We start from the raw sequence: 18,089 nt of genomic DNA, 5'->3' as shown, positions 1-18,089 counted from the left end.
CCAGGAACTAAAACACAGTCCGACTGATGCTTTGCTTTTAGTTTCATCGGATTTTACTCTAGAAATCAACTCACATCATAACTCATGGTTTGACAGATTCTTTTGGTATTGAGACAGTTTTGTGGGCGTGTGAGAGACGAGTCTCCAGCGTGAGGAACAAACTAGCTGGTCTCTATATGAGCGATGACTTGAAGTGTCGTATGGACGATATGAAGTTTCCTGACATTGAGACCAAGGTCGTCCTGAGATATTCGAACCCAGACGGGACGATGTGGTTGAGACGGAGATCAGAGATAGATCTGAATATGAGCGCAGCTTTCCAGATTCACACTGACGAGCTGCTGGTGTGGCCACGCCTCCTGATGTTTGCACCCAGTCCAACGATGTCTTTTAATTAATTAAAGGTATTAAAGTCAATTACTTGAATATTGTCAGAAATATTGTTCTCACGATCCTGAGGAGACATAAATCCAAGGAAATATAATACATCTATTATAATATCTATTATTATTATAAAGAGAAATGCACTCATTAAACCTGAGTTAAAGTTGAGTGTGTAATAGGTGAGTGTGGTTCAGGGGACCTTGATGTTCTTAGAAATAAATATGTACAGAGGTTCATAACTAAAGATATTCTTCTTCTATTCTTCTTCTATATGATCGAGGCTTTTTTTTCCGTCGGTGGATGAAAGAATTTTCACTCTCATTTAATTTTAGAGGAATACAATCCTTATTTTTTTCTCCATCAATCTAAACTCAGCTACCAACAATTATGAAGTAAAATTGGATATTTAGGTTTTTGGAAGTCTGTTAAAAGCCTGTTTCATAGTCGTATACGTCATAACCAATTCACTCTGCATAAGACACATAGATCAGACTCTGAGTTTTACAATAACTTTCAGTTTTACAAACAGACCTCAGGGTTTGAAACAGCAGGTGAATGATTATTGCTCTATCTGGTTTTTCTTGCAGTAGATTTTAAACAAAAATCACATTTCTTCCTTCTGTTTGGTGCCTAATCAAAACAAATGTAAAATATTCTCAGGATTCTGGAAGAGCTGTTCCAACTGACAAAGTAAAATAGTGTTAAATTCCTGAGCATGCTCTTTGCTGTAGAGTGATTTTGAGCATTTTGATCTTCACACCATCTCAGAGCTGTCAGTAATTTGTCTAAATGTCAGTTTAGTCATGAAGCTGTCGACTGTCAGGAGGCGTCACCACAGCAGGACTCTCAGCCAGTCAGTAATTGTAGCCTGCAGTCCTCAGGTTTTATACCTCTTATGTCCGTGATGCATCACATCTTTTCTCTGAAGCTTCCTGAACAACAGCGCTCTGAACAGAGGGGCGAGAGAAGCAGGATGCAGGAGAGAGAGAAACCCAGACCAGGAGTTATCGCAGGAAGAATCTGTGAAACGCCGCCAGCGTTCGGGCTCAGGTTTCTCATTGTCTACTTTCTATGGAAGTGACTTTGATAGCAGCAGACTGTTAATTAGATCTTCTGTTCCATTGTTTCTCCTCCGTCAACCTCTTCTCATCAGCTCTCAAACAGAGAGAGAGAGAGAGACGTACGAGCAGAGGGCAGCGGTGAGAAATATCATATTCAATTCAGTTTTATTTCTATAGCCCCAAATCATAATATACATTATCTCAAGGCTCTTTACATAGAAGGGCAAGACCCAAAACATGTATAGAGAAACCAGCAGTTCCCACAATGAGCCGCTCTGACGCCTGAGAGACAAAAGCTCCTTGTTGGTTTCAGATCAGTGGGAGGAGGTGGAGATCCGTCCATCTTTCTGTTCAGTCTTCAGCTCAGACCTCACCAACAGACGGGAGGAAGGTTTGAGTCCCACGTTACCTTCTGTGGATATGATGTGGTGTCGTCAGCATGAAACAAACAGTTCAATAACATTAAGAAGAGCCCAGCTGAGCAGTGATGAGACTCACAGTGAAGAGAGATGTGAGTCAGGAGAGACGCTGATGAAACACACAGACAGAGAACCAGGGACGTTCTCACCTCTCCTCCCATCTCACTCTCTTTCCTGTCGTTTTCTGTGGTTCTGCAGCTCTGACTCAGTGATGAACAAACCAGCAGCTCCTCACTGACCATCAGGCCTGTCAGCAGAGGGGGGGGGGATCCTGTGCTACACTTCAGATGTATTCTGATGGTCCAGTGACTGTGAACAAGGGGAAGGTTTCCTCCTTCTTTCCCACTGCTCATTCTGAACGTCTGCTTTTCTCTAACTAATGTGGAACTAACTGCAGCTCAGCTGTTTCAGACGTGAACTCCGGAGGACGTCCAGAGATATTAACTTTCTCTGGAGTTTATCTCTCACACATGAACAACACAGCAGGAGGCTGGGCGCTCAGAGATGTCTGCAGGATTCAGATGAGGGAGGATCAGCACTAACTGTGCTGCAGAGATCCTCAGAGATCATGTGATCATGATCACTTCAACACCACAAACTGTCTCCAGGTCTTCCTCTTGGACGTGTGGCTCCTCGGGCTGGACGCTCTCAGACTGCCGGGCTGGAAGCTGTCCTCTCTGGTCAGAAGTCTGTAAAGCTTCTTTTCCACTGGTCCAAAACGCACTTCTGTATTTTGTCTGAAATACGATTGGATAGGATCATTCTCTCCCAGGTCACATGACTCCTCAGTCCCTTTTTATCTTCTAATCACAGCCACGGTTCATGTGGTGAGTCCGACAGAATGAAGAGTTCTCCGTGTGTGTGTGTGGATGTGTGTGTGTGTGTGTGTGTGTGTGTGTGTGTGTGTGTGTGTCGGGGCCTCTGTCAATATTAGGCCAAAGGTTTAATCTCCTTTTAATTATGATTCTCACAGAGCAAAGAGTCTGAACACGTCCGTCTGTCTGTCCTGGTAACCTGTGTGTGTGTGTGCGTGCAGGTGTGTTAACTATGTGGTGAAGGTCATCGCTCTTATGCATTAAATATTATATAACACATTAGTGTTGTGTAAAGAACATCCTGCATCTCTATGGGAACACTTACCATATCTGCTGTTGAATGGTAATACTCCTACTAGTATTTATAAAGATCTTTTTTAGTCTTGATGACTCAAAGTGCTTCACAGAACAGTTACACACACACTAACACACACACACACATACAGACACACATACAGACACACACACACACACACACACACACACACACACACACACACACACACACACAAACACAACCCTCATACGTACATGATGTTTTATTCCACAGTAAATCTCTCTCTTTATACTTATTGATTTGTCGTTAGCATGTTACGTGCAGTGTGTTAGCATTAGCATTAGCATTAGCATATGTCTTTGCGTAACGTCCTCTTGAGACGATCTCTTTGATCTCGTCTCCGTCTCAGATGTCTTTGTTTGTTTGGTCTCATTAGCTCTGAAGCTGAGAATTCAATCATACTCATGTGCACTTCATTTATCCTCTCTCCTCCTCCTCCTTCTCTCCTCCTCCTCTTCTCCGCTTCTCTCCTCCTCCTCTCCTCTTCTTCTCTTCCTTCTCTCCTCCTCCTCTCCTCCTTCTCTCCTCCTCCTCCTTCTCTCCTCCTCCTTCTCTTCTCTTCTTCTCTCCTCCTCTTTTCTTCTTCTCTCCTCTTCTCTCCTCCTCCTCCTCCTCTCCTCTTCATCTCTCCTCCTCGTCCTCTCCTCCTCTCCTCTTCTTCTCTCCTCCCCTTCTCTCCTCTTCTTCTCACCTCCTCCTCCTCTCCTCCTCTCCTCTTCTTCTCTCCTCCTCTTCTCTCCTCCTCTTCTCTCCTCCTCTTCTCTCCTCCCCTTCTCTCCTCCTCTTCTCTCCTCCTTCTCTCCTCCTCTTCTTCTCACCTCCTCCTCCTCTCCTCTCCTCCTCTCCTCCTCTCCTCTTCTTCTCTCCTCCTCTTCTCTCCTCCCCTTCTCTCCTCCTCTCCTCTCCTCCTCTCCTCCTCTCCTCTTCTTCTCTCCTCCTCTTCTCTCCTCCCCTTCTCTCCTCCTCTTCTCTACTCCTCCTCCTGCTTCTCCTCTCCTCTCCTCCTCTCCTCCTCTCCTCATCTCCTCTTCTTCTCTCCTCCTCTTCTCTCCTCCCCTTCTCTCCTCCTCTTCTCTCCTCCTCCTCCTCCTCCTCTCCCCTTCTTTTTCTTTTGCTGGAAAGAAAGATGCACGCTAACTTCTCTTGGATCAGTCAGTTATACCTTGTATGTTTCACAGTATTTGACTGAGAGATAAAATGGAATAAAGTAAACATTGTATCAGAAAGTTTATATTAATAAAAAAGCATCCGGGCCTTATTGAAGAAATAAAAAAGAAGATTGGTCCATGATTTTAGATCCAGAAGAAACTCCAGACAGCAGCACTTGTTTACTGAAAAGTGTGCAAAGCTTCCATGGTTGTTTGCATTTAAAGAGTTAGGATCATGACTAAAATAAACAAGAATATAACATGTAACTAACAACGTGAGTCTCTATTGTTTGTGAATATGATGTCCGTGGATTCCAGGGCCTGACAGAGGAGATCGGCCCAGTGTGCAGCGTTCAGTCACTCAAACCTAATTCAATAACAGCAGCTCCTGTACGGCCTCACAAAAAAGATAATGCAATCATGTTTTATTCTTTCAAATGAACTGAAACCGAAATGATATCTGAGACAGCAGCAATGGCAACAGTGGAAAGTAATACGCTCTGACAGATGACACTCATCAGGTCTCTACCGTGTGGCTAGATCCAGAATATGAATTCTCTAATTCTAATGTGCAGATGAACAGAAAGAAAACAAGTCATCAGTTTGATTGATGGACCTGATCCACAAGCTCACAGACGTTTCACAGCCGCTCTAATTCTTCTTCAATTGCTTTTCAAATTGTGACATGAAGCATCTCCTTCTTTTTTCTGCCTTTCTGTCGGATCGGAGAGACGAATCGTTTGAGAAATAATCTGCAGACAAATCCTCTGACGCCCGGTGGACGAGAACATCTTCTGATCTCTGCAAAGCCAGATTCAGGAATTTATCTCTGTCCAGGATTTTGTTCAGCTTCCACTGATCTATCTGTTTGTCAATGCACCAACTGAAATGTGTGTGACTGACATGGTCCGAAGCTTGGTAGTGTGAACCGTCAATGAAGCCGTCAAACAGATGTTTAGATGAGTCGACACATCTGTTTACTGTTTTCACTCTGGTAAGAACATCTGCATCTCTCACTGTTCTGTCTGTTCTGAAGACATCCAATCACATCACAGCTTCCTTTCCAGCTCTACCTCCAAAAAGGAGGTCATGATTTTACCCCATTGTTTGTTTGTTAGTCTGCAGAATTACACAAAAAGAGCGGAAGCTTTTGCATGAAACTTGGATCTAGAATGTGTTCATGGCCAAGAGTTGTGTGCAAGTGTGATTTGGCGAAGCTGGATTGAATCTCAGTGACTGCTCCGGCTTCATGAGGGTTTTACATTAAATGATTGAATGAACTGGGATTAGTCATGTTGACATGATCATATTAATAAGACCTCTGGCTTTGTCATAATGTACATTAATAGTAATGATAATAGTAATAATGATACTGTGCCACTGCACCAACACTGATGTGAGACTTGGAAAATCTGTAAAATCACTTCTTAAAATATATCTTTTAATAAGAGCCTTTTATTAATTATTGGGGTTTCTTCCTCTTTTTCCTGTAATTGCTCTTTGTTTCATATCTATTGTTAAATTGTTGCCAGGCTTTGGAGATGAACCAGATGAACCAGAGCAGCAGCAGTCCACAGTCACAAGTGTTAAAGAGACGAAGGTGTGATGTTCTGTCATTTTAGTTTGTTATTTCAGTCTCTAGGTTTTCTGTTTCCTGATTTATTTTGTAGTCTCGTGTTCCTTGTGTGTTGTCTCTGTCTTCACTTCCTGTCGGTGATTGCCCATTCCTCATGTGTTTCACCTGTGTCTAATCACCCCTGCCTTCCTCCTTTGTATTGAAGCCTCTGTGTTCCCCTTTGTCCCAGGTCGGGTTGTGTTTACACGTGGTCATATGTGGTTTGTCTTGTCCGATGTCTCGTCCAGCTTTCACGTCCTGGATCCTTCGTGTTCTCCGTGCGCCTCGTCGCTAGGGTTATGATCCTCTTGTTCCTTGTTTCCCTCCAGTGTTACATGTTAGTGTTTTATGTTTTGTTTGGTCTTGTTAAAAGGCTTTTGTTATATTAAATACCCTTTCCTTTATAACCTCTGCATCTGGGTCCATCTCTCCCTTAACAAACCTTGACAGAAGGTGTTGAATTGAAGACGACTGCACAGAGTGGAGTCAGTCAAGTGGAAATGTTCAGGTGGTTCAGAGCGAAGCTGTTATTGTTTCTTCCATCAATTCTGTCTCGTGGTTATATTGTCAAAGACAGATCGGTTTAAATATTATTCAGGTCAGTTAATTTATACAATTATATGATATGAGCTTTGCACTCAGCAGCGCTGCCTCTTGGTTTTACACTCATGATCTCAACTGTCATTTTCAACAATTTCTGTAAACACCATTTAGGTTTTATAACCATGTGATTTGATTACAAAGCCAGCCACGTTTCGAGCTTTCATTAGTTTATATTAAGAGATTAGTATTATGGGATTGCAGCTTTATTAGAGCAGGAACACAGACGGGCGAAAGGAGAGAGGAAGCTTGACCTGCAGAGAGGATGGACTGAGGTCCACAGAGACGTCTCTGCTAACGTCTCAATGCTAATGTCTCAATGCTAACGTCTCAATGCTAATGTCTCAATGCTAACGTCTCAATGCTAATGTCTCAATGCTAACGTCTTGATGCTAATTCCATGAGATTCTCCTGAGTTCGGTCTGAAGGAGCTTGTGTATCCCTCTCCACAGTGATCCCCTGTGACGACAACTCATTTAAATGTATAGTTTGCAAATTGGTGGGATTTTAAATTTGAGCTTGTCTGTGTGTGTGTGTTTGTGAAGATGGCGATAGAACTGTACTCTAAACAATGAAGCAGGAGGGTGGGGGCAGGAGCAGTGTGAGGCAGGTATATGGCCTTCACACAAATTATTTATAATAACCATTGGTGCTTGGTGTTAATGTTGAAGTTAGAATGTGTGTGCGTCACATCGCTGGTCAGTCTCACACCTGTCTTGATAAGAGGTCTGATGAGAGCCGCTGCATGTTGTGGGAAACTATAAATCTGTGACACACTATACACTGTACTTTAACTTGTTCTCATTTCTAACTTTTTATATTAAATCATAACTCCCTTAGATTCATTCCACATCACACAGAGTTCAAGCAGCTGCTCCAGGTTCTGGGAGGAAGAGAGAAAGTTGTTTTGTTTGGAGGATGTGAATGTTTACACAAACAGAACATAAGACGATAGAGCAGGAACACAATATTCTTTCCTCCAATGAACAACAACACTGACCCACAAGGCTTCAGCTGAGTCAAGGCTTGTTTATGAAACACAAAACTAAAACTGTCATGATGTGGAGATTGTCCAACAACTATCAGAGGAGGAGCGTGTCACTTCCTGTTTCCAGTGCGAAGAGGCGTGGATCTACACCTGTGCACCAACAAGGGAGAACCAAGATGTCACAAAACAAACTAATGCACATTTCTTTAAATATTTGAAACATAAATGTCATTTCTTGTTTTTTTTGGCTGAATATTGAAGCCTTTAAACAAAACAAACATGGTTAATTATCATTTAGCTCAAAGCACTGCAGTGAGGGACAGAGCAGCATGTCCACTCTCAGTTGACATATTGATAACCTCTCTCTCTGATGCCTTTATCTCATCCATGCACCTCCTGTTGATCAGTATTCACAGCGTGTGCTGAAGTCTCCGGCGGCACAGATCTGCAGAGGTGACATCTGCAAAGGTCTTGAGAGACTGGGATGAAACGTGTGGAGCAGTGGGAGAGGGGCAAACAGTGGGGGATGGGAAGAGGCGTAAAATGAAGGAGGTGGTGAGAAAGAATGAGAAAGGGAGAGCGAGACAAAGACGAAGGGTTCAAGGAAAAGAGGACGAGAGGCTTTCTGTGAAAGAGAGGACGTTATTATGAAGACAGAAGAATGAGATGTTCTGTTATGTCCACATGCTGCGAGGACATGTGATAGAAAATAACTAAGCACTCAGAGGCCATGGCCTCAACATGTAGAGAGTGATAACAGGACAAATAGACTGAGGAATACAGTCAGATAACAGGTAAGTGGCAGCAGCCATCACTCCTCCTTCTGTCCATTATCATCATTATGCAATCCGCTGATCCGAGGCAGCCTGCTGTTATCAGCCCTGTTATGAACCTGGATCAAGAGAGGACACGTAATATAACAGAAACACTGGCTGTTGGTCGATGGATCTTTTCTGCCTTTATCATAGATTTTGAATTCATGAAGATGGACAATGCATCTAAATCAGTTTTCATAATTATATCAAGGGGTCCGGGTGAAACTAAGGACTCTTAGTCTTCCACACCAATCCATGAAACACCAACAGCCGATCATACTTGCTATAGTTTACGTGCTCCTGGGGCTTATTCTGAGCTTTTATCAAACCTACTCCCAAAAACAGACAAAGTTGTTATTGTCGGTGACTTTAATATTCATGTTGACAATAATAATGATGCCTTAGCGTAGCATTTATTTCAGTTCTAGGTTTCAGTCAGTGTGTTCACCAACCTACTCATTGTTGTTACCACACACTTGACCTTGTTTTATCATACGGTGTCAAAGTTAAACATCTAGTAGTACTTCCACATAATCAGATTCCATAATTTAAAAACCTTAGATTCTTCATTATCTGAATATATGCCACTAATAAAAAACGAATTTTCAAGATGTCTACCTGATAGTGCTGTAGCTAAATCTAAGGAAATAATTCCGATTACATTTAAACCCGTATTATCCGTCGACATAAACAACAAATTCTTTAAAAACCCGAGCTCTATTGAGATTGACCACCTCGTAGAAAGCTCTGCAGACTCATTACGATTAACATTAGACTCAATAGCGCCTCTAAAAAAGAAATGTGTAAAACATAGTCAATTAGCTCCGTGGTATAATTCCAAGACACATGAGTTGAAACAAATATCAAGAAAACTAGAAAGGAAGTGGCGCTCCAGCAACAGTGTTGAAAATCTCCTAGACTGGAAGAGTAGTGTTACAGAATATAAAAAGGCTCCACAAAGCATGAGCTGCCTATTATTCAAAACTAATAGAAGAGAATAAAAACAACCCAAGGTTTCTCTTCAGCTCTGTAGCCAGGCTGACAGAGAGTCACACCTCCACCGAACCAGTACCATCCTCGTCCTGTTAGATTGTGAGTTTTGTGCACATAAATATGTGTTTTTTATGTTTAGGTATATTTTGTATTTTTTGTGTGTGAATTTGTATCTAAATGTTTGTAGGAACTTAACCTTCCACATTTCAGGCTCCATGACTTGAAGGTTTCATTATATTTGTACTTGTTATTTTACTTGTCGTGTGTTTAATAGCTGGTTGTGCATTATTTCAAAGTTATTATCAACCAAATGAAAACTTTCAGATTCATTCTTTTTGCTACCTTCGTTATTTTGACCTTTTATAATAAAGGAAGTTGTCATGTTTTATAATATTATTACTATCATTAATCCGACAGACTGGCTCTGTTTCTGAACATGTTTTCATATATGAACATGAATAACAACTGGACAAAAGGTTTTCATGAAGCATGGCTGATATGTGGGAGTTGTTTTGATCAGCTTGATGAAAGAGCTGTGACTCCATGTGGGTCAGAACAAAAGGCTCCGGGTTCTTACCACCGAGCTTTGCTTCCACCTGCGCTCCCAGTTCATGCTGGTATTCATCTGTACGATTCATTTCCCAGAGACCAAGACAAAGCCGAGACGAAACTAATAAACGCCCACACAGGTTTAGAGACATGATGTATGAAATACATGACAGCATAGATGAGACACTTCATTTCGTCCAATAAGAAGCTTCATTAAATGATGCAGATAAAGTTATTATAACACTATCCTTAGTGTTACATTTATTTTGATATTAGACTCAGTGTCACCACACACGTGACCATGTTCTGTCATATGGTGTCAAAACATCTCATAGTTCTTCAACATCCACATAATCCTGTTCTATCAGAGCATAATCGAATCCCTCTGATGCCTTATTACCAGACTACATGCCGGTAATGAAAAGCTACTTTTCTAGATGTGAACACAAAATCATCATTCTATCTGGAGTATAATAAAACTAGGATAGGGTTTTAAGGTACTTCAGTATTTCTGATTTTTTATCTAATTTCTTTCAGGTTTTGTTGTTTAATCACTGAAACTCTTCGTGCTTCCTGGACATCACTGTGGCCGTGGCGCTCAGAGGATTACAGGCTCGTCTGAACAGGAAGTGACATCTGAGTTGGTTGAATTTAGACTCGTTTCATGCTTGATGCTGTCGAGTGAAAAAGTTCAAAAGGATTTTTGACACAAAACCTTGTTGTGCGTTTTGCCCATTTCTGACTGGATGTCTTCTTCAAACCGGATCCTTCGACTTTGATTTGATGCTGTGAGAGAACCGAACATTAGTTGGTCTGAGAATGGAAATCTCAGTTTATTGGCGCTGATGCAACATTAAGGCAATGCTGTGCTGAGTTTGTATTTTCACTTAGAAATAATCCGCTCTGACTGTGGAAAGAAACATGGACTCAAAAGCAAACCTGATTCTGTTTCTAGCAATACTGGAATTTCCCTGAAAGAAAATGTGCAACTTACTTGAAAGTGAATCTAAACTTGAGCCACTTTGGTTTCCTGTCTAAAATCCTGAGAAGGTTGTAGCCAATCAGCTGTGAGAGTTTCTCCAGGAAAGTATTGTGAAGACTTTCGGGGTTTAGAGCCAATCACAGCACGGAGACAGTCTTCTTACAGCTTCAGATGTGTGTGTCTGTCCTCGTCCTGTTAGGTCTCAGTGCAGCATTCAACACTATTGACCATCACATTTTATTAAAGAGACTAGAACAGTTCATTGGCATCAAAGGAACCGCCCTGAACTGGTTTAAATCATATTTATCAGATTGATTCCAATTTGTGAAAATTAATGATGATGCAATGATTGCTTCCAATGAAACAGTCAGGAAATTGGGAGTCATCTCTGATTCTCACTGAAAACAAATATCTAGTAACATCTAAAAAAAGTGCAGAAGAACGAGTGCTTTGTTCCATCTCAGCTCAATTGTCCCCCAGAATATCTGCTGGCTATTGTTTCACTGTCTGTTTCACAGGATGCAGATATTTTGCTCCCATCGACACCAACATGTCCTCCTTCCTCAGCCATTCTAACCTGTTTGTTGCTACGCAGCCCGGATGGTGACTGTTGAGAAGTGTCCCACTCGTCTCTGGGGAATGTTGTGGTTGAAACATCCAGGTACTTCAGGTGCATGTTGCCATCAAGTGAGACTGAGGACGTGCACAAACTGAGAAGCTGCAGCACAACAACCTGAGCGGTTCTCTGTGGTTCACCTTGCACCGTCCATCATTCTTTAATCGCAGGTGTCACTTCCTGAAATGATGCTCGCTCATTTTACAATGACACTCACTGCTCCGACAGAATGACTGACGACCGAGCATCAACACAAACTGCAGCAGTAAATAAAAAGATTCAAGCTCACAGTCTGTTTGCATCAGGAAGTCAAACCTCAGGAGCAAACACTGATTCACTCACAAACATCTCACTGATAAAGATGTTACAAAACTTTGGTCTTCAAAAGTCTCTCTGGAAACAGGACGTGGACATGGATGTGAACGTGCACACTGAAACAAACGTTCAGTAGCACATGTGGAACTTTCTAGTTTGTGTCTTTGAAGCTAATGTGTTGATTCTTGTTGTTCTGGGTTTGTTCCCTCGTGTTGATGCTCTTATTGTGAGTCTCTCTGGAGCCTCAGCTAAATGAAATGTAATGTAAAGGTAAAACACACACTTATACTTTTTAACTGCAACATGCATCGTGTCTAATGTTCATTTCACTGTATGTATTCATTTTTATTCCATTTGTATTTTGATCTCCCACATTTATAAGTATTACTTATTATCACTTTACTGATTATTGTCTCCACTCTGGCTGAACTAATGTTTCCCCACTGTGGGACTAGTCAAGGATTATCTTATCTTATCTTAAGTATCGAAGCTTGACAGAATGTCGTTTATTCAAGAAAGCCAAACTCCAAAGTGTGACATGTAAGTGCTGCTAAAGTGCAACTTTTTGATTTTTGTCAGTAGCACATACGACCTGTTGAAGGTTTTATCCATCGAACATCAGCTTGATGAAGCTGCTGCTGATCTCGTCACCATGAGCACGTCTCTGTCCCTGTTCAGCTGCAGAGTGGAGACACTGAACCAACAGCAGACATTGTGATGTGATTCTAAAAGGACACTGATGTAAGTGAGGGAGGGGGGGGGGGGCAGTGCTCGTGATGGAACATGCACGTGTACGAACACACAACACTCATCATGCAAAGGCCTCAGCTCCACAGCTGCTCCTCTGTAGCATGAAACAGAGTTACCACTGAAACAATCATAACGTCCAATCATCCCCAGTGTCACTTCAAATCCAGCAAAACACAAACAGATTCATGTTCATTCAAAACATCAAACAACAACAAAATAATATTTCAACATATAAATTCATTCATCGGGTATATTCAAAAATAGATTGTACTAAAAATAGTGTAGACATTTCATTCAAATATGAGATTGGACAAAGGAAAAAAACAACACACACATGCACACACAAACAGACACACAGACACACACAAACAGACACACAAACACACGCATACTCAAACACACAAACACGTAGGACCAACACTGCCCTCTAGTGACTAAACTGCCTCATCACAATAACTGTAATGAACATTTTTAAAATTTTGTCAAGTGACCACTTGGGGGCGCTCCCTCTCTCTGAAGCCTTGAGCTCCTGTTAAAACTCAGAAGAAGTGACAGGAGAAGATTGCGCAGATACAAACTCTCCATCACTAAGAAGAATAAAGAAGTCAAATGACAGATTCAACTGGAAGTGACAGAGATATTTCAGATTTCATACGTTGGCTTTTGAGGAGTGAAGTAAATGTAATGTTCTCTGTTTATCTGAGGTTCAAATGGATTTATTGTCAATTATATTTATGTAAAACGTGAAGTGCATACAACATGTTCAGTCATAGTAATAACAATAATAATAATAATTCAAAAGCACACCCATGAACTAAAGATGAAGTGCAACACCCCTGATACTGAAGCTAATATGCTAAGCTAACATGTGCAGATAGACAGTTTCCAGCTGAAGAAGTTCAAACTGCTCGTCTCAGAGAAACCCTGACCCTAACCCTGACCCAAACCCTAACCTTAAACCTAACCCTAACCTTAAACCTAACCCTAACCCTAACCTTAAACCTAACCCTAACCCCAACCCCAACCCCAACCCAAACCTAACCTTAAACCTAACCCTAACCCTAACCATAAACCTAACCCTAACCCTAACCTTAAACCTAACCCTAACCTTAAACCTAACCCTAACCCTAACCCTAACCTTAAACCTAACCCTAACCTTAAACCTAACCCTAACCCTAACCTTAAACCTAACCCTAACCTTAAACCTAAACCTAACCCTAACCCTAACCCTAACCCTGACCCTGACCCTAACCCTAAACCTGACCCTAACCCTAACCTTAAACCTAACCCTAACCTTAACCCTGACCCTAACCCTAACTCTAACTCTAACCCTAACCATAACCCTAACTCTAACCCTAACCATAACCCTAACCTCTCAGACGTGAGTTTGAGAAACAGGAAGAAGCTGTGACACTTCACGAGTCAGATGATTTCTGTCCGGCAGATCAACCTTATAGCAGCATTTTTAATCTTAATCTTAATCTTAATCTTTTATATTCTCAGATTGACTTGTGCTGCTTTCTTTGGAGCAGCAGGTCAGTGTTTGTGTGACATGAATATAAAGCTCAGAGAAATAAGACTTAATGAGGTTTATTACATTGTTGACTCCAGAGGATTTATTGAAAATAAGAAAATTATGAAATATTTTTTATATTTACTTTTGCTGACGTCTGAATTCATTTCAATGGAACATATGATTCTCACTGATGGATTATTCTTCATGATGATTATAACTTTGAGTTCACAGTAAATCAGTTCCAAGTTGAGGGTTAAGGACAGAGGGTGTCTCACCATGTTAAAGCCCTAAGAGACGAATTGTGATTTGTGAATATGGGCTATACAAATAAAATGTGATTGATTGATCAATGAAGTTGTGAGTTCTGCTTCATCTCAGGTTCCTTTTCCACCGGACACAGCGCCGGGACACAGCGCCGGGACAAAGCGCCTGGACAAGGCGTCGGGACAAGGCGTCGGGACAAAGCGCCGGGACAAAGCACCTGGACGTCCCGGAGACAGACGCTTGTTTCTGCTGCTCCTCAGCTGATGTAGAGAACCACAAACCAAATAAGAATGAAAACCTGAACTTTTTAAAACTAAGTATGTTTTTGTCAAATGCAGCGATAAAACAAATACTGGTGGGAAAAAACACATCTATTTCATATGTAAATTAATGCCATGATTCCTAATAATCACAGGCTGCATAAAAGACAATGATTCAAAGTCATCAACTCAAATCTTATATAATTTTACACGAGTGACACAAGTTTTACTGATGAAGATGATTTGACTTTACATCACCGTGACAACACACTGAGGTTTTAATGAGGCAGTTATCAGCCACTAAATTAACATTTCAATGGAGGAAACTTTTTACAGTTACAGTTTTGTTGTTGCGTCACAGACTTTTTATACAAACTGTTTGATATCACAAGGTTTTTAAATCACGGCTGAAAACTGACGTCAGTTACAACACGTTTCAAATTTAATCATCAATAAAGTTTGCAACACTACGAAATACAGTCATTACCTCGTTCAACTGATATATTCAGGTGCACTTTCTCACTTTGTTCATTTCTAATCTTTTTATTCTGAAAACATCAGATTCATTTGGGATCAATGAGTGAATTACTTTTTGTTTATAGCATTTTTATAACATGATTCTTAGACTTTTGATATTTTGCATTTTATTTCACCGACATATAAATACAACTTGTATATATACATACACACACACACATATGTTTTATATATATTTATACTGTATATAATTTTACACAGAGAAGCCTTTCTTTCATTCCTTTGTTCACTCTATTGTGTCTGTGATCTTATGATTGTGAATCTCAATGGATTGTTGCTATTCTTACAGAAAGCTGTGAGTGAATCGTCGGGAATACAAAATAAAAAGATTATAATAACATGTACAGATCACAGTCGGTGAACTGGCTGTATTTTCAGGTAATGACGGCATGTGATCAACAGGGGGCGACACAAGCTAGCTGATGTCTCATATCAGACGACAGGACTGGTGTCAGGGTTCTGAAGGAAACGTGTCACAGATTATTCACAAATTTCCTCATTTACAGATTTTTACAATCATGTTTTTATATTTATATTGTTAACCTTAACATTTGATTTCAACAAAATGCATCACATTCAGCCTTTTCTTTTAAGGGCAGATTGTTTCACAGCATGTCTCTCACACTGAGGATCTGATCGACAGCATGCAGTCAGTGTTGACCTCTGTCAGCAGATGTTGGGCCCTCACAGATGTTTGCTCTGATTCATGTTAAGGTCGCGAACCTTCATCGCCTGACTGCCTCGTAATTGGATCTTTTTTTTCCAATCATGAAAAAAGTCTGACATTTAAAATGTGGCTTTAACCTGTGAAAGGATCAGATTGAAGGTTGTTCAGGTCCCAGGACTCGATGATTAAGGGTTTTTCTGTTGAAACGTCTTCACTGTTTGTCGCTCGCTCTCCTTCCCTGGTCTTCTGTCAACTCACGATACCTCCTTTTCTCTCAGGGACATTAAAGATCCAACTTATTCCAGATGTGACTTCAAACCATCCTGCCTCATACAAGTGATTTTCAATTAGCTTCCACTGGGTCAGACACAAGAACAGCCACGAAACTGGACTCAGCAATGTTCTGATGTGTTTCTGTCCTCTGCAATAAAAGCATTTATAGTCTCACAGGTCGCATGTCATGAGCATTATATTTAGTTTTAATGTGTATCGATTTAGTCTAGCTAGACGCTGACATCATGTGTCCCTGTCCCTGTCCCTGTCCCTGTCCCTGTCCCTGTCCCTGTCCCTGTCCCTGTCCCTGTCCCTGTCCCTGTCCCTGTCCCTGTCCATGTCCCTGTCCATGTCCCTGTCCCTGTCCCTGTCCCTGTCCCTGTCCCTGTCCCTGTCCCTGTCCCTGTCCCTGTCCCTGTCCCTGTCCCTGTCCCTGTCCCTGTCCCTGTCTCTGTCCCGGTCTCTGTCCCGGTCCCTATCCCTGTCCCTGTCCCTGTCCCTGTCCCTGTCCCTGTCCCTGTCCCTGTCCCTGTCCCTGTCCCTGTCCCTGTCCCTGTCCCTGTCCCTGTCCCTGTCCCTGTCTCTGTCCCGGTCTCTGTCCCGGTCCCTATCCCTGTCCCTGTCCCTGTCCCTGTCCCTGTCCCTGTCCCTGTCCCTGTCCATGTCCCTGTCCCTGTCCCTGTCCCTGTCCCTGTCCCTTTCCCTTTCCCTGTCCCTGTCCATGTCCCTGTCCCTGTCCCTGTCCCTGTCCACAGCAGGTGTCTCGTGTCGCCCCTTCAAACGTTCAGGCCGGTTTGCATTCCAACATCTTCTTGAAGGCTTTCCTGAAGCTGTCGTCCAGGAAGGCGTAGAGGAACGGGTTGAGGCAGGAGTTGGCGTAGCTCAGGCTGGTGATGAAGTAAGAGATCCCGATCAGCAGGGGCGTGGTGGTCAGGTCCGTGGTCAGGGCCACGATGGTGCTGAGGTGAAACGGGGTCCAGCAGAACAAGCAGACGGCCAGAACGATGAACACCATGATGGTGACCTTCTTCTTGGCCTTGTCCAGGGCCTTGGCGTTGCTGTTGAGACGCATGTTCCTCAGCTTGTAGAGCATCATGGTGTATAGGATGCAGATGGTGGACACTGGGATGGCGAAGCCCAGGATGAGGGTGTAGATGCGGCTGGCTTTGAACCACAGCCGCTCGGGGCTGGGGAAGCTGAGGACGCAGCTCTTCCTCTCGTCGTTGGGGTTCACGTAGACGCCTGCGAACACGGTGAAGGGCATGACCACGAGGATGACGAGGATCCAGACGCACAGCGAGATGATTTTGGCCGCTCGGTACGTGCGGTAAGGCATTCGCTTGGACCTCACTGTCGCCAAGACGACCAGGTAACGATCGATGCTCATGACCGTCAGAAAATAGATGCTGGAGAAGATGTTGTAGTGATCGATGCTGAGGATGACTTTGCACAAAACCTCTCCGAAAGGCCAGTAGTGCAGCAGGTGCTCGGCGATGTTGATCGGCAGAACCAAAGTGAACAAGTCGTCGGCGATGGCCAGATTCAGGATGAACATGTTGGTGACAGTCTTCATCCTGGGAGCTTTGAGGATCACGTAGATCACGGCCGTGTTGCCCGTCAGGCCCACGGCACAGATCACCGAGTAGATGATGGGCATGAGGACGTACAGGTCGGCGTAGAGATAGAACTCAGAGGGAAGAGAGCAGTTCAGGTCCGAGCCGTTTCCTAGCATGAGAGAGTAGAAGTCCACCGAGTCGTTGCAGAGCGGCAGCGAGCCGTCGGGGACGGACACGTTCTCCATGCTGGAGAAACAGTTACATGGAAACTGCTCCAACTAAGAATCTGTTCTGAGGCAAAGTCAGAAGAAGAAATATGAGTCAGGTTTCAGAGAAACATCTGTTTTCCTTCATGTTGTCACTGAGCGTCATCCAGATTCATGAAGATCCTCCAACAAGAGTCAGCCTCTGACCAGCAGAGAAACAGGAGGTAGAGACGGTGTCCAGGGACCTCTCTCCCTCCCTCTCTCCTTCTCTCTCTCTCCCTCCCTCCCTCCTTCTCTCTCTCTCCCTCCCTCCCTCCCTACCACCGCAGGTCACTGAGCCGCTGGGAGCTCCGCTGGGTTCTGATGTTCCTCTGATGCTTCACTTCCTGACATGGTTTAAAGAGAACCTGTTCTCACCTGCAG

General features: G+C 42.8%; 1 protein-coding gene across 1 annotated transcript; it reads right to left on the bottom strand.

Moving 5' to 3' along the window:
- Positions 1-16,688: 16,688 nt before the first annotated feature.
- Positions 16,689-17,705, bottom strand: npbwr2b (neuropeptides B/W receptor 2b). The gene has a single exon (XM_061075599.1). The coding sequence runs from the start codon at positions 17,703-17,705 to the stop codon at positions 16,689-16,691; it is 1,017 nt and encodes a 338-aa protein (XP_060931582.1).
- Positions 17,706-18,089: the final 384 nt, after the last annotated feature.

Source organism: Limanda limanda, chromosome 7, assembly GCF_963576545.1.
Source record: "Limanda limanda chromosome 7, fLimLim1.1, whole genome shotgun sequence".
Taxonomy (NCBI): Eukaryota; Metazoa; Chordata; class Actinopteri; order Pleuronectiformes; family Pleuronectidae; genus Limanda; species Limanda limanda.
This window is presented reverse-complemented; position numbering and strand designations above follow the sequence as displayed.

Bases quoted from the DNA above. Each gene is read 5' to 3' on its own strand.
- npbwr2b (XM_061075599.1), bottom strand. From the start codon at position 17,705: ATGGAGAACGTGTCCGTCCCCGACGGCTCGCTGCCGCTCTGCAACGAC.